Consider the following 23,368-nt stretch of genomic DNA (forward strand, 5'->3'; position numbering starts at 1 on the left):
AGACTACTGAACGGGGAAGCGCCTTACAGAGCTGCAGTCTCGGGCAGTTCCTCTGCAGGTCACTGTTTGCAAGCCAAGTATATTCTATCTTAAAAGTACTTTAATGGCTGAGACTCTTTCCTGAGCACAGGCTCTGAAATTGTATTTCTCAGATCTCAAAACTAATTGAGTATTCCTGTAAAAATTAACCAAGTAAAATGTATATTAAGGCAAGTGCTTTAAAGGCCTGTCAATCAAAGTCAGTATACCCTGGAAGGCACCGTGTCCATGACTGTTTCTTTCCCTTGGTGTCTGTTGGAAACATGAGACAAACTTAATTGAGATGAACAACGTGGCTGTGGAATGGGCCGAGGGAGACAGACGTTGTAAAAGCTTACAAGACTAAAGTTGAAAGAGGAGGCATTGTGGGCACAAAGATTTGATCTCATTTTGCTACTTTGCATAGGTATCTTACTGTAGGCACCCAAAGCCGGGCATTACTCATCTAACCGGCTGCAATTACAAATTATTTGACACCAGGTGCAAAAGATTGGACTGATAAATGAGTTGGGCAGGAATAATGAAAGCAGAGTCCATTTTTTTCTTAGCTTCTCAGACTTCATCTCTTTGAGATTGGCTTTAAATAATGTATTTATAGTGGAACATCTGATATCACAACAAATATTAACATCTTAACATTGCGCAGCAGGTTTTCCCAATGGGAGCCCTTAAAAGATATTCTTTTTACAAGTCTCAGCATCTCTCCTAGTTTCACTGAGAATTTTGGTTTTAATAAGTGACCTTTGAAACAAACAAGAGGAAATTCCTTTGAATAGCATTCTTTCACTACCTACACAAAGATAAAAATCTACCATCTATACACTGCATCTGAATTCATCTAATATACCAAATACTTTTTTTTTCAGTTAGATGGGATTAAGATTAGTGCATCTATCCTAAAGAATAGAGATAACAATCATAAAAAATTTAAAAATATAAGGACAAGCCACTACTGTGAAGAGCTAAATTCTTCCCATAACATGTTTCTTCTGTGTTGTTTAACTGGCCCAACTGTAAGAACAGTCATACTGCACCAGATCAAAGGTAGCTTTAGCCCCTAATTCTAGCTCCTGCCAGAACACTTTTAACATGAACCTATTTCTGAACCCCCAAACCTTTCTTAACAGGGAAAGCAGGGATGGCAAAAATGAAATGGAAATGGAGAACAAGGATTATGTTGTCTCTGCCTGCAACTATACAAACATGCACTGTCTGGACACCTTAGCGGAATCTTAGTAAGATGGAATAACATTTTGCACATCAAAGTTATGGCTGAAAAGTAAGAAAAGGAAGAAAGGAGAAATGATCTCATAAATGCTTTCATAAATGCTTCTGTATATCTGTAAATAAATGTGCTAAAAAAAAAAAAAAGAAAAGAAGAAGAAGAAGAAGAAGAAAAGAACAAAGAGCAGTGACCAGCAGATGTCCAAGACAACAGAGCAAAAAACCTATGATCCTCTGTGGTGTACTTCCTAGCTTTCAGTAACCTACATACAGCCAGGGAAGGTGGCATACCATCAGAAAGCACTAAGTCAGCCACCGAAATTCTTAAGTGGCCTTGGAAGCTGCTGTTTGGATGGCACCTCAAGTAGCATTGTGGAAGTGGTAAGACTCTGATGTCACACAGAAATACAAAGCTGAACACGCCAAAACCTTTCAGGTGTCCAAACAAACTGGGTCATTCTGCAGCCCATCTTAGCAAGATGAGCTGAAAGCTTCAGTGTGATGCTGTAAAGTCATCTACAGTTTTGCTACCGATTACATTTGGGGTCACATTACAAATGGGGTCACATTTCCCTTCATACCTCTTTGCTGATGTTGTTTTAATTCCACTGTCTTCTGTTTTCATTCTTGCAGCTTTTTTAAGAGAACCATCAAAATACCTCTTCCAAACTAGGTAGCCTAAGAATCTAAAGAAAAAAATTATAGCTAGAAACTCTTCTGCCAACTGAGCTAAAAGAAATGAAGCAACTTCATTTTCAGATATTGCATAAAGCTGGTTAAATGGAATACCCAAATCTAATTCACACAACTTTGCAGCTACCAAAACCAGTGCTAGGGCCAGATTCTGTATTAATTTCTTCTGATGAACACTTTACTCAAGGAATACTAATTAGAGTGCTTGAGGAGTAAGGTAAGCAAGGCTGGCAGAGTTGGAGCTTTTATTTACTCTTTGTTATCGCTGTCCAAATGTTCAAAGCAATATGGGTGGTGACTGATTCTCCAGTTAAATTCAAAACAGCATGTGTGTACAAAAGGCTGCCAAGTTTCTCATGTATATAACTATTTGTGAGAAGCTATGCATAGACAAAAAACAACCAACCAGTTTCTTCATTTCATTTTATATCTTTATTCCCATTGTAACTCTTAACATTCACCCAAAAGACCATTTAAATTTGGGTTGGATACATAATAGCATTAATCCCAGTCCTCCTCCTTCTTTTTTTTTTAAAACTGCATTTTTACTATTTTATGATCTGTATTAGTAGTTCTGTTGTGTATTTGCTTCCCGCATAACAGATTTTTGGGTGTACACAGGTTATTTAAAAAGATTATTAAAACCAAAAAAGTCCACAATACAATGATAATACAATAGTACATGAATGAAGCTTATTATCTTCTATTTAAGTTTGGATTATTACTAAATACGTTTTGATACAACATTTCGCTGCATGAACATTTTCAATTGTATTAAAATTAATTTAAGATAATGAGGCAAGTAAAACAACACAACCAAGTAAAGGGTTCTGTTTATTAAGCAAATGACAAGCTGTGCACAACCCAATGCTAAGGTTGTAGTACAATGTATATATTAGAATAGATGGAAAACACAAAGGATTTTCTAATTTCACTTTATCATTACGCGAGAAAAACACCTCAGCGATAGTATTTTAAAGTGTAGAAGAAACATAAAATACAGTAATCAAATAAATATCTTTCATTATGTCTTTAGAAGCTTGAGAGACAAATTCCTTTATCAAACTCAATTTATTAATGTGAATAATAAAAGTGAATTCAGGAAATGTATTTGTGAGAATTGTCCTATTAAAATATGAATGCTAACAATAAATTCTTCGGTCCCTTATTCATTTGACTACTTTGCATACAGGCACGAATAAATATGAATAAAATATGCCTACTGTGTAGCCATACACAGAGCTAATACAAATGCTTATGTCGTACAATGTCAGCAAAGGACAAACTATTACTCAAAATAGAGAGGAGAGAGAAGCAAAGAAGAAAACAGAGGATGCATGAGAACTTTGTAAATTGTATTGGCGTGATTTCTGTGTGGAACAAAATGTGTGCTTTGGATGCAGAACAGAGAGCCAACAACTCTTTGTTGTATCTATCTCGTAAAGAAGGAAGTTTGGAATCAACATCAACTTCTAAATGAGATTAGAAGACAGAGATAGTACCTCAGCAGAAGCTAATAAGCCATTCTTAAGCAGTTAAGGAGCACTTATTCCATCCTGGACCCCTTTTTACTGTTACTGTCAATGCTGCCTTCTGTGTTGATAGAGCAACTGCAGGATACTGATCTAGGCTTAAAATAGTCATAAAAAAAGGTGGGGGGGAGAAAGAGAGAGAGAAAGCAAGCAGAAGTGAAAGTCAGAGAGAGAGAAAAGGCAAGAAGGAGAGACAAAGACAGAAAAAGAGAGAGAAGAAGAGAGAAGGAGGGAGAAAAAGCAAGAGAAAGAAAGAATGAAAAAAAAAAGAAAGAAAGGAAGGAAGAGGAGTGGGAAGCCAAGCAGCACAAAGCAAGAGAGAGAAACCAACCCTGGATCATCCTACTCTTCACTAAGTTTTGTCTGAGCATCAGAGGGAGAGGAACATGGTGGCAGTAGGGCTGGAAGACGGGGAACTCTTCCAGTTTGTGTTGCCACAAAAGACCTTGTATTACTGAACCACAACACTCAAGCTTTTCTCACTGTCCTCTTGAAGAGCTGAGCTGCAGGAAATAACTTTCCACAGCTTAATGTAAACTAGAAGCTTTACTTGAGATGGGTTTTTGAACATTTACCTAGCATGGAGAAGGATCCCCTCTGAATGACATTTAGATAGATATTCTATGCTTTACTTTCTTTTATTATTATTTCTTTTTTCTGGCTAAGACTGGCTAAATTATATTCTACATCAAGGACCCAAGAGTATGTTGTCAGCAAATTTGCTAGTGTCACATCCTTGTGCCTAACTATCAGATATGAGAAATTGTACTCATGAGAGCAAGGCAGCAGTCAGGCAGCTGATAGGACCAGTTTCAGAGAGAAGCTTCTTGAGCTCGCTCACTCTGTATAGACAGAACAGGACACTCATGGTGGGACTATTTCATTAAGTCCCTCTTCCCATCACTGCAGGTGCTTAAGGCATTAACCTAGCCCGTTCACAAGCTGCAGAAGTGCAGTAATTTCCCAAGAATCTGATGCATAGGGAGAGACAGACACTTTCAGGGACTGTCCTGCTTTCAGAAGTCTTGCATTGCTCTTAGTGGCTGTAATAACTGGAAATATTCAACATAATAACTATTCACCATTTTAACCCTCCTGTCCCAACTTTCAACACTTTAATATCAATGTAGTGTACATCTGAACTTGCAGCACTTGCTTTTCTTCCATACATGCTAACCAACAAGAGATGAAAACAGCACTCCTGTAGAACAAAACAACAACAGAATCTTCTTATTTCTCCATGACCTACAGGTTATGTTGGAAAATATTTTTTTGGTCTTTTCTCCCTAAGCACATGCACATACATGCATATACATACATACACACACACACACGCATGCACCAAGGATATGCATAATACTTTAGCCGAGGTATCAGAGCAAGTTCTGAACAGTCGTACCTGGATACTGGAAGGGCAGCACTAAGGAGCGCTCCACTCAGAGTGTACCTTATCCAGAAAACTGGGCTGCAGCATTTCAATATCTATAAGCACATCTCTTCCTTTTATAAAGGGGCCTGATCTACAAACACTTATTGCAATGCATGTTTACACTGATGTCAGAAAGGCTATTCTCTACAATAAACACTGCATTTACTAATAGGTATAGCAGCAATTTTAAAGTACTTTCATGTAAAGATCAAGAGTTGTGCTTTAATATTATTTTAACCTAAAGAAAATTTCATAATACATTTCTAGAGTATAGCACACATGCAGTGGTGTCAACAACAATTCTGCACAAAGACTGAATGCTTTGGTGTCTTTTCCATGTACTTTTTAAAATGATCAGGATCTCACAAACAAATGTTTCGGTACTATTTCTCAAAGTATGTATCCAGTGCATCTCAGAATGATTTATATTTCATTTTATACTTATATACATAACATCAGACTTGCATCTTAAGTATCAAAAATATGTTAAAAGATCTTAATAGTAAATGTCATAAATGCAGAGTTTTCATCAAAGGGTAAAATATGTTTCAGGACATTTGGTAAATGCATGATGAAAAAGAAACATTTTCAAAAGCTACAAATAATTAATGATCTTATGCTACCAATAACTGACCAATCAGCTCAGGATTTCTGTCCTTTATTAATGCCATGATAAGACCAGCAGAAGAATTTACCACCTCCTGAAGCGGCAAATGGTCCTGGAAAAAAAAAGGAGGGGGGGAAGAGGGAGGAGAACAATATGTTAATAAAGGTGGGAAAAGTATTTAAGATTCATTTTCAACTAGACAAAATTACCTTATGATTGTTGAAAAATATAAAAAACATGTTTATTTGCATTTATTAGAAGAAAATCCTTCCAAAACTTGGTTGTTTTAAGAAATATACTTTCATAGTAGTGTCAATATTCTGTTCCTCACAATGACAAAAGAGCAAACACAGAAAAATTCAAAGAAACGGAGTATATTTTAAATTGCAGGAATTGATGTCATCTATCCAGAGATGACCAAAACTAAAGCTTAATTCCGTAACTTCCTTTCTTAATTGATTTTTAAAATCTAAGAGATAGTCCAAATTCTGGGTAAATATTGGGAAAAAAAATATAGGATTTAATTAAGTAGCACTGATAGGACCCGTAACTTTAAGCACCTAAAAAATCCCATCTGCATTCCACAAATTGTTTAACCTCACAAACTGAAAAGTATTTAAGCACTGGCATTTCAGTAGCTTAGGCTATTTTTTATATCAAATAGTTAAAAAGGTAATGTGATTTGATAGGCAAGTACCAGTGCAGGACAAAACATGGGAAAAATGGGACTTTGATTCTTTGCTTCTAACTTAGCATTCCAGATCAGATTTGAAGATGATCTTTGTCTGATTTCCAAGTTTTCTTAACTGTATTGGATGTACATATTGGATATACGTTTGACTAATGGAGCTAGTAAGATTTTCATTTGCGCATTGAGAAAATATCAATAAGTGTAGCCTGGCACAGACAGGAACAGGAGGGAACAATGTCTGTGAAAAGAAAGATCCAAAAAACTCTAAAAAGGATCTAGAAGACTTTCAAATAAATAAGATGTTCTACAAAGAGAGAACCAGTACGGCTGTCCATACCCACACTGGACAAAATCAGAAGTATTAGACTTAAGGGAAATTCAACTGGGATATAAATTAGAAGTTAAGAAAATCATTTTAACAATAAGGATTGGCATGCAGTGAAATAGGATAGATGAAGGAAACTCCGTCATTAACGTCTTTTGCTTGTTTTGCTTTGCTTTTTAAAGGATAGGTTAGACAAACATGTAAAACATGACAAAGGTATAGCATAGTCCTGCCTCGGGCAGGAAGATGGGGTAGTTTGATTGTAAATCTTTTCACCACCATTTTTCTAAGATGCTAAATCAAGGAAGTCCTTGCAGATGACATATTTAAGAAACCTGGATTAACAGAGAAAGAGAAAATGGTGTTAACAAACTGATGATGTCAAGCACTGCTTTTTAAGGAATAAGACTACTGCTGAAGGGACCTAGACAGCTAGTATGGAGGAAAGCTGGAGACAATAGCTGGAGTTGGAGGAAAAAATGATAAGGGAAAGGTGTCTCTGCACTGTGTATCTGAAACACTCTCAGTTGTATAGCCTTATGTATTATAATGTTTTTATTAACTCTGTGCTTTATGTAGATGACAAGAAACATGCCAGAGATGGAACCGGGTAGAACTAGAAATAGCTAGTTTACATCTTATTCTTTTATCATTTCTGGAAAATAGATATTTGTATCTATGTAGAATTTTAGTCTAAAAATCACTGAATAAATAACCTGTTAAAATTTGTAACGCATCTCATAAATTCATTTTATGTATTTTAATATGCAGTAAAATTATTTAGTTGTGGTCTAAAGACTGTCTTAGAGTAACAATGTTCATCACAGCTTTGCCTACCGTTTACTGAGGGAAAGATCCTGTACTTCGCACTCTGGTTATGCAAGAAAGGAGAACTCAGTTAAGTGAGGAGTGTAAAACTACACTTGCAGGTTCTGCTTCTCCACTACCTTTTATCACGGACTCACAGTGCAAAGAAAAAGTCAAAATCTACAACCCAAATTTGGTAGGGGTTTCACTCCCTCATTCCCCGTAGGTACAAAGAGAGTGAAAAACACGTGCATATAATAACCCTTCAGGCAGCAAACACTGAAATCATTTTCAAGATCTAGCAGCACCCTTCTTGACATTGAGCAGTGCCAACCTCTCTGCTCCACTCACCACTTTTGCTTAGTTTGTCATTAGAAGGGCTTCACAGTTACAGACAGCATGTTTTCCACCTGGGCTTCCAGCCATATCTGAAGTTGGCTGGAGGTGTATATTTTTTTTTCACCATTTCACAAAAAAGAAAAAAAAAAAAAATACACCTGGCCAGGAATGCTGTTAATGTTTCTCCCAATAAATCTTTCTACATCCTCTGTTGGTTACTGGATTCAGCACACATTCCTTTGTAGTAATAAATTATTTAAGTTTTTGAACATAAAAGAAAGTAAAAGAAAGAAATGTAGTTTTCAAAGGGGAGATTGAAAGTGACACCATAATATTCCTGTAGATTGGAAAAATCTTTTCCTAAAACTAACACTAAGGCTTTACTGCTAATTTTCATGCACTGAAGGAAAGACATACAAAAAACCAGGGACGGTATTTGTAATCCATATAATGTGGCACAGAAATGCATACAGAAACCTGCATGCAGAAGTGGTCTATAAACCACACTGAAACGGACTGAGAAATTGCAATTTATTCAAAAGAGGAGAAAAACAAAAAGTAAGTAGCACAAATGAAAATGCATTTAAAACTTTAAATTACTTCATTGATAATAATCTGATTAGTATTACTATTTAGGAAATCAACTGGTTTTTGTCTTTTTTAAAAATCAGTCTATACCATGGCAGGAATGATGAACTGTCACACAGGATTGGTGCCTGAAAGTTTGTCTGTGGCCAGAACTGTATTTCATAAGTAAATATACATTACCTGACTTAAGATAAAAAATTGAATAGAAAATGTGTTCTTAACTCTACACAGTTACATTGCAAGTATAGGTTAAACCATATAGTGAAGCATATATAGAAGCTTGCAATAGGATCCTCCTTTTAAGTATTTATCAAAGGAGGGTACTAGCTTTTAGATTCATATTGTTACTCCTTCTTGGTAATGCTGATCTCAAGGTCAGTGTTCAATATCCGGGCCTACTAGCTAGTCTCTCAGGGAAGGAAAAAATCAATGATACAAAGGTTAAGGATATGCTGAATGTAACTTGCTTTATTCTTACAGCCACGGTGTTACTGGAAAGAGGCAGTAAATCATATGAAGAACAGGACTCTTCCAGGAATTTCAAAATCACTGTATAGTATCTTTCTGAGAATCGAAATCTGTTCTTAAGCTAGGAATCATTACCCTATTAATGATCTGTCTGTCACTGCATAAGCATAATAATTTAAATTTTGTTGATCATTTTTAGTCCTTATTATCAGCAAAAAGACAGCAGAAAAAGAAATTTTAGCAAAAAAAAGAAAAAAAAAGAGAGAGAGAGAGAGAGAGAGAACACATTTTTCAAAGTGTAGGCATAACATTGACTTATCCAACACTATTGTTATATCTGAAGTATTCTTTCTCCTCTTCTGAATCCTGCTAACAAATTGTTTCATTTTTAGGCCATTACTGTGCATCAAGGAGACATTTTCAGTGCATCATAAAAAACCTTAGCTATTTCTTAAGCAGTTATAGGTGATTTGAAACCCAGTAGTTTTTAAGCAGAACATAAACAAGAATTTAAATGACAGAATTAAAGAACAACTTAGGGAAGTAAAAGAATCTCATAGATCTTTCTTAATTAGAAGTTAAACAAATAAGTAAATACTTCAAGTCCCCCGGCTATACCCTTAAAACACCCGTATTTCTGACACTGCAATGTTATTTCTGGCAACAGCGCTGATTACAGCTGATAGTGGAGGCTTCAATAAGGATGCCAGGACAAATTACCACACCTAACCCCATTGCGCATACAGGCCTCCAATTCTCTTTCATATTCAATGCCTCAGTATTAAATCTTTCAAAACTCTCATTATTAGTTGCAGGAAGTCAAATAATCAAGCAGAACCAGGTCTTCACTTGTCTAATTGCCTGACATGTTTGGATATATTGTAACCGTGATAAAAAACAGGATGTACGAACAGAATGATCAATACGAATTCTCGTGTAGCCCAGAAGAACTCTCTCGCACTACTGCCCACCCACTGTTCTGCTCTCCCACTCCTTCAGCCTGCCAGGCAGTGAATGCATATCCGTGCACGTACTGCGTGGATCACACACGAGCTGGTCTTCTACTCATCAACAAAATCCTTAAAGAAAAAATAATGATAAAAAAAAAAAAAAAAAAAAAAAAGACTGTGACCTTTAAATAAGACTCGGAGGCTGTAACAGTTTTAATGGATTCATGAGGATTAATGATGGAAGTTCCACACAACCAACTGATGCGCTACGATCCCCCCTAAAGCACTGTGATATTCGCTGTCTATTCATTTCATCCAGTTGACTTAAATGAGTCTCTTGTGAAGAAGAAAAACCCCAAACCCCTAACATTTCTTGGCCATTAGTAAATAGAATTTTTTGTTGTTTGAACAGATGATTAACTACATTTATAAGCTAAAAACAAAACTTTTACCACATTATATTTATGTACTTTGGAAAAGAAAGTACTCAGAAACACTGCCAACCTTATAAACCATAAATCCACATAACAGCACTTTGATTCCAAAATAAAATACCCACTTTGTCTGTTATTAAATAGTAAAAATATTCCAACATAACCATATTGTATGATGGTTGTAACTCATATTCAGAATTTATTTGATGCAGAGTAACTGACTGTAGAGGTTTTCTGGTCTACAGAATAAAACTGGGAATGGATATGGGGACAGAGTTAAAGTTGTGTTTGGAATATGCAATGTGATATTTTACAAATGTGCCTTTATTTAAGAAACTGTGAGGATATCTGAATATTTATTGACATTCCCCTAACTATTCATTTCCTTGCTTCAATCAGTTAAGGACTTCCACCCCCTCCCAAGCTGGAACTTCACATACTGCATTTCAACTTACATATGTATTAGGTCAATATAAGCATAGCTTGAAAACCACATACTTCACTTCTTAGCACAAAAAACCAAAAACCTTAAGCAGGTATTAACTCTGCCTTCTACTGCACACTGCTAAAAGAATAAAACAGCTGCGCTTTATTACTGGAACTTAGTTTAACTGTAACGTTATTTAACTATTTAATACAATTAAATAAAATGAATAGAACTGTAATGCTAGCACCGATTACACAGCTGATGAGAAGCCTGAAAACGTGCTTTAAAGACCACGCTGCCCTTGGGGAACGTCGACGCTCGCAGCGCCAGCTGTGCAGCGGTTCGCGCTGCGCAGCGGTTCGCGGGCCGGGGCCGGGGCCGGGGCCGGGGCAGGAGCTGGCGCGCCCGCGCCCTGGCCGCCCCGCTGCGAGCGGGCTCCTGCCGGCGAGCGTGTCCCGCGCAATGGGACGGCGCCGGCCAGGCGCTGCTCCCGCGGGGCGGCCCGAGCGCGGCCGCCCTTTGGGGGGAAAAGGGTTGAGCCATACGGACGCGAGCCAGGCTTTGTCTTTCAGCCTTAGGACCGGAGAACCGTCCCTAGCCCGTTTGACGCACCGTTACAGATGTAGCCTGAGTACCGCTGTGAAGCGACAGTTGTGCCTGCCTCTCTCTACCCAAATGGATCAGGCATACACAAAATGACAATAACATTTTACCCCAGGACTGAGGCACAAATACCATGTAGCTGCCACCATGAAAAGAAAAATAGAATTGTGCCATGGAAATCTTTCCCACTGAAAGACTTCAGCGAGTTCAGAGAGGAATCATGCTGAAAGACAACACTCACGCGTTATCTCACATTCCTGAAAACTTAAGGATAAATACTGTAAAGAGTGGAAACAGCAAAAGGGATGGTCTGATGAAGTACATCCATTTTTCTCCTTTGCAGGGTGAGCCTACAGGTACACCAGGCACAGGAGCCATAAGGTAAGGGTGGAAGAGAAAATGCCTGATCTAGCTCGCATTCTTGTAAGCACATTGCAAAACACTCCCTTGGCAGTACGCAAGAAGCAGCTATTAAATTAAAACTCCACGGGATGCTGCAACTTATACTAAGGCTATACCCAAGTGTCTCCAAAACTTGCCTAATGTCGCATTTTTTTCTTCTTTCTTCTCCTCCCCCCCATTAAAAAAAATGATTTGGGGAGGCATTGGGGAGCTTCTTCGCTATTAGAAATCAATAAAATGACATAGATTGGTCTCTACTCTGATTTCACAATGAGGAATTCTCTGATAAATTCATGAAGAAGCATTTTTCCTACTGAAGATATGCAGTGGCACTGCATCTACATATCAAAGCAAACTCCACTTATGCAACAGTACAATCTAATCTGAAGTCTCCTTTCTAAAATGTTTCCACATTACATTTTTTTAATCTATGTGCCAAAGGATCTATTGATAAATGACATCTCATACATATCAATGCATCCATGTACCTCAATAAGACGACAGCTATGCAGATCATTCTGAAAGATAAGAAAACCATTCCACTGAATATTTTCAGCTTTCCTTTCAAGTAATACACAAATAGCTAAGGTAGCACTTGAGTTCAGATAGATAGCTGGGTTCAGAAGCACTGTAGCTGGTTCACAGTTGAACATTTATATGCACAACCTTGCTCCCTTTCTGCCCTAAGAAAATGCCATCAGCTCTTTGTTACGTGGATACTCCTCAAAATAGAAAGACTTTGGAAATACAAATACTCTGCAGGCAATGGAGAATTGAGGAGAGAGATGTCAGTGGCATTGCAGGAACCAAACTGTAACCGTGCTATTGGAGCCCAATAGACCTGTTAGATAAGAAACCGTGATATATCCGAGTTACTTCTCTGCAGTTATGTCGTCACACATCCATGCTACAGTCTGTCCAAACCCAGATAAGCTGTGCACAAATACATGAGTGTACTCTTTCTCCTGTAATATTCATTAACTATGCCTTTACAGTTTGTCATAAGAAAATAGAAAGATACCAACATTTAAAATGACTGTGTGAATAAACTGAGAACAGAGAAGTATTTTACATCTCCCAGCCTCTGTAAAGATCACGTGCTTAGTGCTATTGGCTACAGTTTTTCACTTAAGATTCATAGAATTAGACCTCAGAGCAAACTTTTTTTTTTTTTTTTTTTTTTTTTTTTTTTTTTTAAGACGAAAAAGGTGGGGGAGCAGGGAAGGAGAAATGGAGTGATTCCTTTCTCTACTATGGATGGAATAGATGGAATTCCCTTCAACCAACGGATTTAAAACAGCTCCATGGATTAAATGTTCTGCAACATGTAGGTGACTTAGGTTCAGTACAGTTTTTTTGAAGAGTATTAACACTTCACACTTTTTCTGGATTAGGGTTAAAATTCCTGTTGAGGAATACCCATTCCACATAGTCTAACTGCATCCTAATACAAAAAAGATGCGACCCCAGGTAGACCAGACCCAGTCACTTGGGGAGCAAGCGAAAGCTGGTTTCTACCTCTTCTGAAAACCGGGCTTTTGTTTTTGTTCTTTCAATGTAAAATAGATAAGCAGTCTTCATAACGGACATGAGCTGGGTGCCAGTGCCTCGGTCATTTGTGCAGGCTTAGGCTGTACGTTTCCTAGCTCTTGTCCTCCCCAAGTCTTTTTCGCTCCTCTAAGAGGAGGCGTTAGAGTGATCATATTAAATAATCAATACAAATCCCTGGGCCAAATAACTCTCAGAAGAACGTTATAAAGAGTACTTCCATAACGCTTAATCACTGGAACCTAAGCAAGAGTTCTTGTTCAGCACTCACTCCCATTACTAGATCTATGCTCTTGGCAACAGCAGCTGTGCCTGTAGTAATACCAGGACCAATCATCAACAACCTTCCCCTGAAAGCTATTCAAAAAGCTACCTAACACGTGAGCTAGGAGCCAATTCTGACCTGTATTAACTGGTACAAAAAAACTGGCAGAAATAAGCTATTTAACAGATGTGGCTGCCTGCTAAAGATGGAAGTATATTAGGTGTTTGAGGTTTCTTAGAGGTGGTCTCTTAATACAGTCTGTTACCAAATGAGATCATAATATTTAATATATTAACAAATATTACTATAGTATCTACAGGCCCTATGAGGCATCACTCTGGTAACCCTGTAAAACACAACATAAGCTTTTTTAGGGAGAGGGAGGTAAGGGTGAAGGCAAGATTGTTTCTTACTATAAATACAGGAAAAATGAAATGCTCCTAAGGCACAGAAGACTTGCCTTCTTCTCTGAGAAGCAGCATGGCAAGCTGTTGAAGCCTCTTAAAGCTGTGTCAAGGCTTTCCTCTGGATTCAGTAAGCTTTGGGTCAGTCCAATAGCAGTCCAATACATCTTCCACACAGTAGCATATAATAGCATTTCCCTTGTGTGCATATAGTGGTTTATCTTCTGCTGCCTGTTGCACGGTAAGAGTCTACAAATACTTTGATGGACTGCAGCGTTAAGTTTTGCAGCCAGCCAGGAACACATAGCAGATCCACTGCACACACACACAGAAAAATGGGCGAAGCAGTGTTGGCTTCCTGCAAAACATTACACCCTAATCATTTAAATCATTTACAGACTGTTGTAATACAGCAAGCACCAACAGAAGACGGAGGAGCTATGGATCACGCATGAATATATTTGCCATATGAATTTTTCTCCTATTACTTATAAACCAAGAAATAGAGTGCTTTCAAGTTCAGTTGCCCTTGATGACAGGCGTTTTAGCCTTAGCTGTGCTGCTAGAACCGTGCAGCGTATAGGAAGGTGAAAATGTGTACGTACAGAAGATTGAGAGCAGTGGTGGGGAAACTGCCTAGGCGAAAAGAAGAAAGAGCAGAGGTAAAAGTGGGGTCTGAGACTGAATTCCTTGGTGAGTTTTTCCCACAAGTTGAGCAATGCTCATATTTTAATACTTCAGTAGTCTACCTTACAATATTTTACTCTTTCTTCTAACTAACCTACGGCAATTCAGTGGAAAGAAAGATCTTTCCCCACATATTTTTGAAGACACAAAATGATACTATGTAACTTGAATTCAACTAGAAAAATGCTCTAGGCTACCAAGCTAGCCATCAAACACTTTCTAATGCATGATTCAATTTCATACTCATCATCCTTTAGCTTCTCAATAATTATTGCTGCTACTGAGAGAAAAGAAAACAAGATACCATTACAGTAGCAAAAAGCACCCTATAATATTAGAATAAATGAAAATACTTCCAGATGAATTCTCAATTCTTAAAAAGTTTGTGTCATCTGCTGTGGAAGGCTCCTTATGTGCCAAAGTAGGAGTAGTTATTAACACTACATTACATTTCAGGACAATTTGGTGGGTTTTTTCTTTGTTTTAAACAAACTACAGAAAGATGCAAAAATATAAAAGTATTTAAATCAACATCAAATTTCATCAAAATTCAGTATAGCTTCCAAGGGAATCACATTTTCATAGGAATGAAGGTCAGTGGAGACCACTTTTTCACCTCTCCCGATTTCTTGGGATAAGCCAAACTCTTCACCCAAACACTAGTGTAGCAGTCCCCTAAGGTTAAGTACAGCAATAATCTCAATCTTCAAAATATAAAAAGGTACACAGTTGTTAAAGATCAAGTGAGATTATCATCAGTGCCACAGGCTCCACTTGACAGGGAAATCGTGTCATATACTGTAGGTTAAAAAAAAACAAACAAAAAAAATCGAAGAAGCTGGTAGAATGAATACAGTGAGATCTGAAGTCAGCACTATAACCATAAAATTATAAATAGGCTACTATCAGGTACCTAAATGCTTCTCTTAACTCTATTAAAGCACCATCCCATCCTTCCTAGGATCTGACAAAAATCTAATGCAGAGAGAGATGACTACAGCAGTCCTTCTTATATACATATTGCAAATACATATCTTATTGCAAATACATATTTTATGGTAATTTTAAAACAGCAGAATCTAAATTATAGGTTCTTCCCTTCTGCCCCATATACTGTGGAAAACGTAGGTTGTTTTTTTCTGTTGTTGAGTTTTTGTTTTTATAAACTACACAGTTTTCAAACACGTAAGTTGCTAATATGAAGTACAACACATCAAATGCTTTAGCTATCACAGAATTCTGTATATAAATGTACATGAGCTGCTTTATATTTTGCGACTGTCATCACCAGTGTTATACAGAAAGACTGGGGAACACTTAATTATTGTGACTGTAACAAAATGGGAAGGTCTGGGTAGAGAATGAGTGATGCATTTGAATCTCCAGTAGGATACTGAAAACCAACACAGAGGAAGTAAGAGCATTTTTTCCATTCTCTCAGCCTAAAGCATTTTTCTTCTCTAGGCACAAAATTCATAAGGAATATTATACCTGTCATAATATCTGCCTCCAAAATAAGAAGAGGCATGTTTCAAAAATTTGTATTCCTTCTATATGTTTCCTAATCAGTCATTAAAATCTTCATTATACAACTTCTACATAATGTGAATAATCCAAAATACAAGCCTGTGGCTGCGGTAACTAATTGATTGGGAACATTCTTCTTCATTAGAGATAAATTATTTGAGATGGTTCAGAAGAAGAACTGCACAGCCTATTAAAAAACAAAATTAAAACTTCTCCTTTGGGGGAAGAAATAAACAAAAGCCAAGAGATTCTGAAGGGCAAAAAGTATATGTACACATGTGCTGTGCTATTGTTCACATCCCAGTCCTGTGGCTTCCAAACTTTCAGAATGATAATATCAGTTTAGTGTGGTAAAGGCCACATTCCAGTCTTGGTTACAGAAATATAAACCAAAGTAACTACAGTATTACCACCACAGTTATTCGACAATCATAGATATCTAACTGAAATTACACTTTAAACACTACTTTTTGCTGTAGATAACTTCATCTGCAATGCTTTTTAATTACTAATAGACTAATTCATAACTATTTCATGTTTAAGTTACACAGTGAAATTTGAAATCATTCTTGAATTATAACTTGCTATTTAAAGTTGAATGCCCATGCCACATCTTTCATCTCATCATTCAAATTCTACTTCTTTGATATTCAAGTAACCTTTAGGTACAGTTTACGCTTTATCTCTAACTTCCTTTTCTGGGTCTTCCTTTCTAAATGTACTAAAAGGTGCAGCTAAGAGTCTACAGCCTATCTGAAGGCAAACATGTAAATTCCTTACAGTTCAAGACTTTGATGTAAGGCTAAGCTAGTCTATATTCCTGAAAAATAAAAATTCCTGAGTAGTGAAGAAGTGTCCAGAAACGGGACAAAAGGTTGTAAAGATATGAGGACATGACATCTCTCCTTGAAGAGATTATTGGAATTAGCATGGGAAGAACAAATCACAGTACAAGTCGTTAATACTTATTCATTCCCTTAACATCTGTCTCTCACAGCAATATGACATTTTTAACACATTAATTTTGCAGTAAGTACAATTGTTTTTAACAGGCCTTTGGACAAAACACTAACTTGGTCTGGGCTCCAAAGCAGTTTTCACGCAGCGGATGCAAAGAGAAGCAAAGGAACTTTCATTATCTGCAGGCAATGAATAATTCTATGAGCAAAGCAGCCTTTCATTAACGCATGCAAAACTATTACAGTATTTGCCTCTATCTATTGTTCTTCCAGACAGAGCACTTGCCTGGGCTAAGGTTTATGCCTAAGCAGTGTCAGGAGCAGACAAGTTTTGAAAATAAATAAATAAATAAACGACATTCTAGAGGAAGGATGGTGCCTGAGGCCTAGTATGAGTAGAGGCACTGGGTTCAGAAAGCAGCAGCAAACGTCTAGTATATTCAATTCAATGGACAGATGAGAGAACAGTCAAAAAGGTAGCGCCTGCAATACAGCAAGAGAAGACTTTTCAGCACAAGTGCTCTATTTTCACTCAGTGGCTGAGAGGAACTGAGAGCACAGGACACAGCAGCCTTTCGTTGCACCACAAATGGTAACAGATGGGAAGGGCTGAAGGATATAGCACAACTTTTATGGATGCTATCAAGGTCTCTTCAAGTCCACTAACTTGACAGCAGTACACCTGAAGCAGCACAAAAAGTCAACATGGACTAATCACATGTCTACTTACTTTCTCAGGTGTTTTTTTTGCAGTAGTAGTAAGTAGTTCATGCTGTAATGCCTGTTCTGAGTCTGGGCCCCAACCCAACCATGCCTCTGCAGCTTGAACTGCAGGAGTCTCGCCTGTCACTAGCTGTTGCTAACAGGAGCATAGCCGGAAGGGCTAAGAGCCAGTTTCCAAAAGGAATCATCCTCAGAGTATAAGCCCAGCGGCAGGAAAGTAGAAGAGGGCTCATAACCTGCCTTGCAGCTAAAATACAGCAGATAGCTGAAGCTGTTACTATCATTCCTCAGGGCTCACGAGCAAATAGCATGCACATGCAGTATCTCTTGTGTCCTCAGGAAAAGAAAAAGTATAATATTCAAAATTTTAAAGTGACAGATGTGCTTGCTTTTAGATTCTAGTTCTACTTCAGGCTATGTGGGTCCAGCTACACCACAAAGATCGATGTCACAGATGTTCTCTCACAGAAAATTCATGGTTTGCCAAGACAGGCTTCTCTCTATTTCTGCCAGCTAGTATCAGTCCAAACCATGTAACACAATAGCCTGTTTATATACAAACAAAGGCACTCAAAATGAAAATACATCCAAGTGATAAAACTCTTGTAAAATAACAAAGATTTGGCTTTGTGCTTTGGGGGATGGAGGGGGGAGAGCTGTTTTAAAACTAATCCCTTCATTTCCTTTTGTCTTGCTTAAAAAATAAAGGAATATAATTTTGCTTTAGCAGATAAATTAATTACATTTTGTAATTAAGATATTTTATTAAAAAGTAAAACATGAAGTATTTTGTTAGCTAAAAGCACATTGGCACACCTTGTTATGAGATCAGTATTCAATATTAATCTAAACCTTCAGATGTGTTGCATTTTAAGCTGTATAATGGAAGAGTCTGTTTTACAGCCTTTAACACTTTCAATTAAATTGTTAACAAAGTTTCCTTTCAAAACATCCTAAAACCATCTTGTGCATACTTGCAGCTTTAAATATGCTTGCCGCTGTCTGCAAAGATAACTTCAGTTCTCCCTATTATTTTCTTGAGATAGGCACTGGATTAAGAAACTATTTATTAAGGTTTCCAAGGTCATGACCAAATGTGAGGTATAAGATTTTACTACATCACTTACTCCTCACTTTAAAATTTTCCTCATTCAAAGCTAACTAAAATCAAGGACAAGTGACCAGTGCTACTTTCTTTGGAGATTGGAAGCACTAGCATTTCTCATGCTAGAGGCTATATTACCATCTCGCAGCCTGCCCACATGTGTGGTGTTTTGTGTCTCAGCTTTCCCCGGAGCTCCTATAGCCAACATTTAGAGGTGATGCAAGGCCAACCAGTAAATACTTGCATAATTCACTAGCTGGATCTTTAAAGTACTTTTAAAATGTTAATTAATAATATTGAAAATAGACTCAAGAATGACTTAAAGGTTTTAATAAAACTGCCAGATTATTTTCTGAATACAACTGTCCAAAATGGAAACAAGCAGAATAAAGTGGTCTTTAGTTTGATAGCAATTTTGACAGCAGCAATGGTGATCATCAGAGGACCTGGACGTAGTTTTACCACTTGAGAGGAATTTTGAATCGGTTAGACAAAACTCTACACTTTTGTACAAACTGTGTCAAAATAGCAATGTTTATGTTTAAGGGAAATATAGTAGCCTCATTTTGTCGGATTTGAGTCTTGATACCCATAGTTGCAGAGGAAAACTTCCATGAAATGGTACAATTACACGACTGAGAACACTGCAGATGGCACAGATAGCTTCCACAATACCAATCCAAACAAGCACTGAGAGCGCCCAGCTGTTACGGGCTGTAGCACTGTTATGCTTTAGATCTGTATGGCTAAAAAGGGGAACGTAGCTCTGCTTAAGTCTTATCCGGGTTAAAAAATTAGTATAGCTGCTCAAATAAGTTAGGTGTGTGTTAGTTAAGAACGAATCTCCCAGTGCTTTAACTAGAAAGGACAATTTTTACTTTTTCTTTTACTTTTCCTCATTTTTCTCCTTCTAGCTTCAATTATTCGATTCTCTCCAATTTCACAGCTGCATTTAGAACTGCACCTCTCTTCTGTCATGGGTAATGGTTTCACATTGCCGATCCCCTCAGCCTGCACTGATCAGATGAATGTGTGGTTTGGCTCTTTACGGCCACGTTTTACAAGTTTCCTTCGGACAAAGAAAGTAATCTCAAATTCCATTTCCACTAATTCCCTTCTTGATTCAATATCCCTTTTGTCTTTAACAAACTGTATTCCTTTGTGCCTACCTTAGCCTCAGCTTGTACCTTGTATGCTCCACTTCCATAAATCTGCTGTCTATTCAGTAAGCAGAACTATGTCTACAGCACTATGTACATGCCCCAACTTCATTTCTTAACACTACCAGTCTGAGCCACATCTCCTTCACATTTACTACGGAAATTAACTTTCTATTGTTTTCTTGATTTTTACCTTTTAAGAACTTTTGCATTAGCAGTGCTACTGAATACCTTTTCTATGCTCAAAGCGAGACTCCATTCTACTACTGTCAAACAAATCTACTAATAATATCCATTAACAAAACACAAACTGCCTTTTACTTGAAAGTGCCTGTGGACTAGCTCCGGTCCAAAAATGGGATTTTCAAACCCTCATTCTCTCAGTTACTACTTTCTGATTATTTCCCACTGGTTATCACATATATTTTCTTTTAACTGGATATGACACCAGAAGGAAGGATTTCTAGAACTTTTCAGCCTAACATTAATCTGAAAAAAAATACTGTCTTCATATCTCTGTCATTTTACTTTTCTTATAATACTGATTTTGCAGCACACACTTTTGCATAAACAGCACAGCATAATAGAAATGCTTAGAAAAAACCTTCCTGGGGTACACTCCTCTTGAAGTTTTGAAATACTTTCAGAGATGGGGCTTTGTGCTTCTTGTTCTCCTTACCGGCATGCTGGACAATACAGAGATTTACTTTATTTTTTCCCTTTAAAGACAAAACTCCAATTTTCACAATTCAAATTTTACTTTTATATTACAGAATCATTTGGTCTTTCTTAGTTGTAGTACTTTTACAACATATCAAGGATGTTATTCTGAGTGATAGCAGAATATCCAAATTATTTTTCCCATTCTTTCAAATATTTTATATATAATCTATAGGATTGTATTAGTAGGACTGAAATCTAAAGTTTCAATTTTAATGTTTGTGTGCTTGTTTATGACCAGCTTTCACAATCATAAGAGAAAATATTGAAATTTGTCCAAATAAAATGCAAAAGAAAAAATGCAGTTGCATAAGAAGAAAAAAAATCTACATTTTCCACCAGTTTATCATAAACTTCAATTAGGGACAATATAAATAATTCTGTAATTACAACTAAAATGATTAATTACGAAGTTTTCTGTCTCTACAATTCAAACCAAATACCATGTACTTTAAGTGCAAAACTATTCATAAAATAAAATGTAGTTGAGCCAAAATTCTCTTTCCCAAAACTTCTGTCAATTCACTTCATGTCATTAGGATTCATTTTGGGAAGCAATGACTTTAGACAGTTTCATATAAGAATGTTAGTAAGAATGTTATTTGGGCTGAAATGTCTGGATCATATTACCAGTATAAAAATAGAAATTACACTTAAAAATAAGGAAAATATGTCTACATATTTATTGTGAATGACATCATTGCAAGCAAACTCCAGAAACATTACTTTTATCCACAACCTTGAGGCTATTTATACGACTGCTATTTGTAATTGAATTGAATTTTGCAATTTCTTAACGTTACCCAAACAAAAACTCAGCTCAGACAAAAACAAATTTAAAATATTATCATAAACAACATTACAAAGCAGAGGTACTGCGTGATTGTAAGATATTGCTAGCACTCCACATAATGAACTGATTATTAACTTAGTATAAATCTGTGTAAGTATATAAGTGTTCCCAGAACCTCAAAATTAAGAATCTGAAACCAACATTTCCAAAGGTCCCAATTTACAAAACAGTGCTAATTCATGATGAAAGAATCAAAATTCAGACATTTATAGACATGAATTCAGTCTATAAATTCATTAAAAAAATGTCTATGAATCCTTGTATCTAGGTGAGACTTTATTATACAAACTGTTTACCCTGTGTATTTTGTAATTACAGAAAGAATCATTAGTGAAATTTCTAAAATTATTTTAGAATCAATTCCTTCTCCTGCAAGAACTGTGAAGAACAGAGCATCACAAGTCACTCTAAGAGATTCTTTAGTGATTGCCCGGTTTGTCAGTCCCATCTTAGGTAGAAACAAATACCCCAAATTTACCATCAGCAAAACATCAAAACTTCTGGGTAAAAAATACTGTAACAGCAAACACTGTTGGTAACAACAAAAATTCCATCAACCTAACAATAAGCCAGTATATACACTTTGAAATCATAGAAATGAGGGCTGCAACCACAGAGGTGGGTGTAATAACCAAGGATGACTTTTGCCAAGCGCATTACAGGATTCTATGACAGTGTTCCATAGTCAGCAGCTTTCTCAGAAAAATGTGTTTCTGATATGAATTGCTAATTTATCACAAATATGTTTGAACTGTACTTATGCTAGGATGCTAAATCTATTATTGGCTTTTTCCATGACACAAAGCATCACTGATAAGGATCTCTACTTCAAACACATTTTAAAGCAGTCTAGATAAAACATGCAAAACATCTCCCATAATGACTTCCAGTGTATGTTCAAATGTTGTGTCACCAAACAAAGATTCGCATGAATGCCATTGTGTTTACCCAAAGTACATTTTGTTCATAACTTTTGCTAATAGTCTCTTCTGTACTTTCATAAATTGAACCTCTTTTGAAATCCTGCTTTGCATCTATGGTTTGAGGCATCACATGAAAAACAAAGAACGAAAACCTGAGGGCAGAAGAATACTGTATAACTTAAGTGGATAAAGAGTATAATCCAATTACTTAAATAAACGTAGGAGTCAGATTCCAAAGGCAACATTAAAAAAGTGAGAATTTGGCTTGTGTACCAGTCAGAGGTATTCTTTCATAGTTTAACTTCTTTGAAATGAATTAAAAGTTACTATGGAGAACTACAGCCTCTTGGGGTATATATATAAACAGTGACTGAGCGACAGTTTACTGATAAGGATAATATATATATCCATGTTTACGTGCTTATATATAAAATAAGTTAGTAGTTGAATAATTTACAACATGAATAAAGTCAACTTTTGAATATAAGACAGCCATGCTTGTATTTGTATCCAAAATCGTAGCTATTGGTGAAACTATTTAGAGAAGGAGGTAAACGACTGGGCTGTTATAGATAAAAATAACACACTAAGCTGATACAAACTCACAGATAATCCATAATAAAGCCTATAGAATAATTTGATATGACAAAATATATTACATATATGGTGAAATAGTTTTTTAAAAAGTTATATCCTTCTGTGCAATATAAGCAGCTCCCAGAGCCTGTGGTGATGAAAGATATACAGCTACAAAAGATTTCATTTAAAATAACAATAGCAAAATAAGGAACTAGCAAGAGACTGTGGTAATACTACCAAGTCCAGGCAAAGTAGGAAGAGCCTAGATGAGCCTGAAGACTATAGTTTATTACCAAACCGTACAAAAAACTCCACTTCAGTGTATTTCTGTCCACTTTTAGTATACAAAAATTCTGT

At 36.7% G+C, this 23,368-nt stretch overlaps 1 protein-coding gene across 1 annotated transcript in view; it reads right to left on the reverse strand.

The window, feature by feature from the left end:
- Nucleotides 1-2,771: 2,771 nt before the first annotated feature.
- The window catches only part of CRPPA (CDP-L-ribitol pyrophosphorylase A), a 118,952-nt gene continuing 98,355 nt past the window's right edge, over nt 2,772-23,368 (reverse strand). Inside the window, exons 10-11 of the mRNA XM_062569187.1 lie at nt 5,552-5,636; nt 2,772-4,689 (exon numbers count right to left, since the gene is read on the reverse strand). Of these exons, the coding sequence (XP_062425171.1) occupies nt 4,661-4,689; nt 5,552-5,636 (114 nt within the window). The 3' untranslated portion in view covers nt 2,772-4,660. The remainder of the gene's footprint in view (nt 4,690-5,551; nt 5,637-23,368) is intronic.

This window comes from Rhea pennata, chromosome 2 (genome assembly GCF_028389875.1).
Source record: "Rhea pennata isolate bPtePen1 chromosome 2, bPtePen1.pri, whole genome shotgun sequence".
NCBI classification, from domain to species: domain Eukaryota; kingdom Metazoa; phylum Chordata; class Aves; order Rheiformes; family Rheidae; genus Rhea; species Rhea pennata.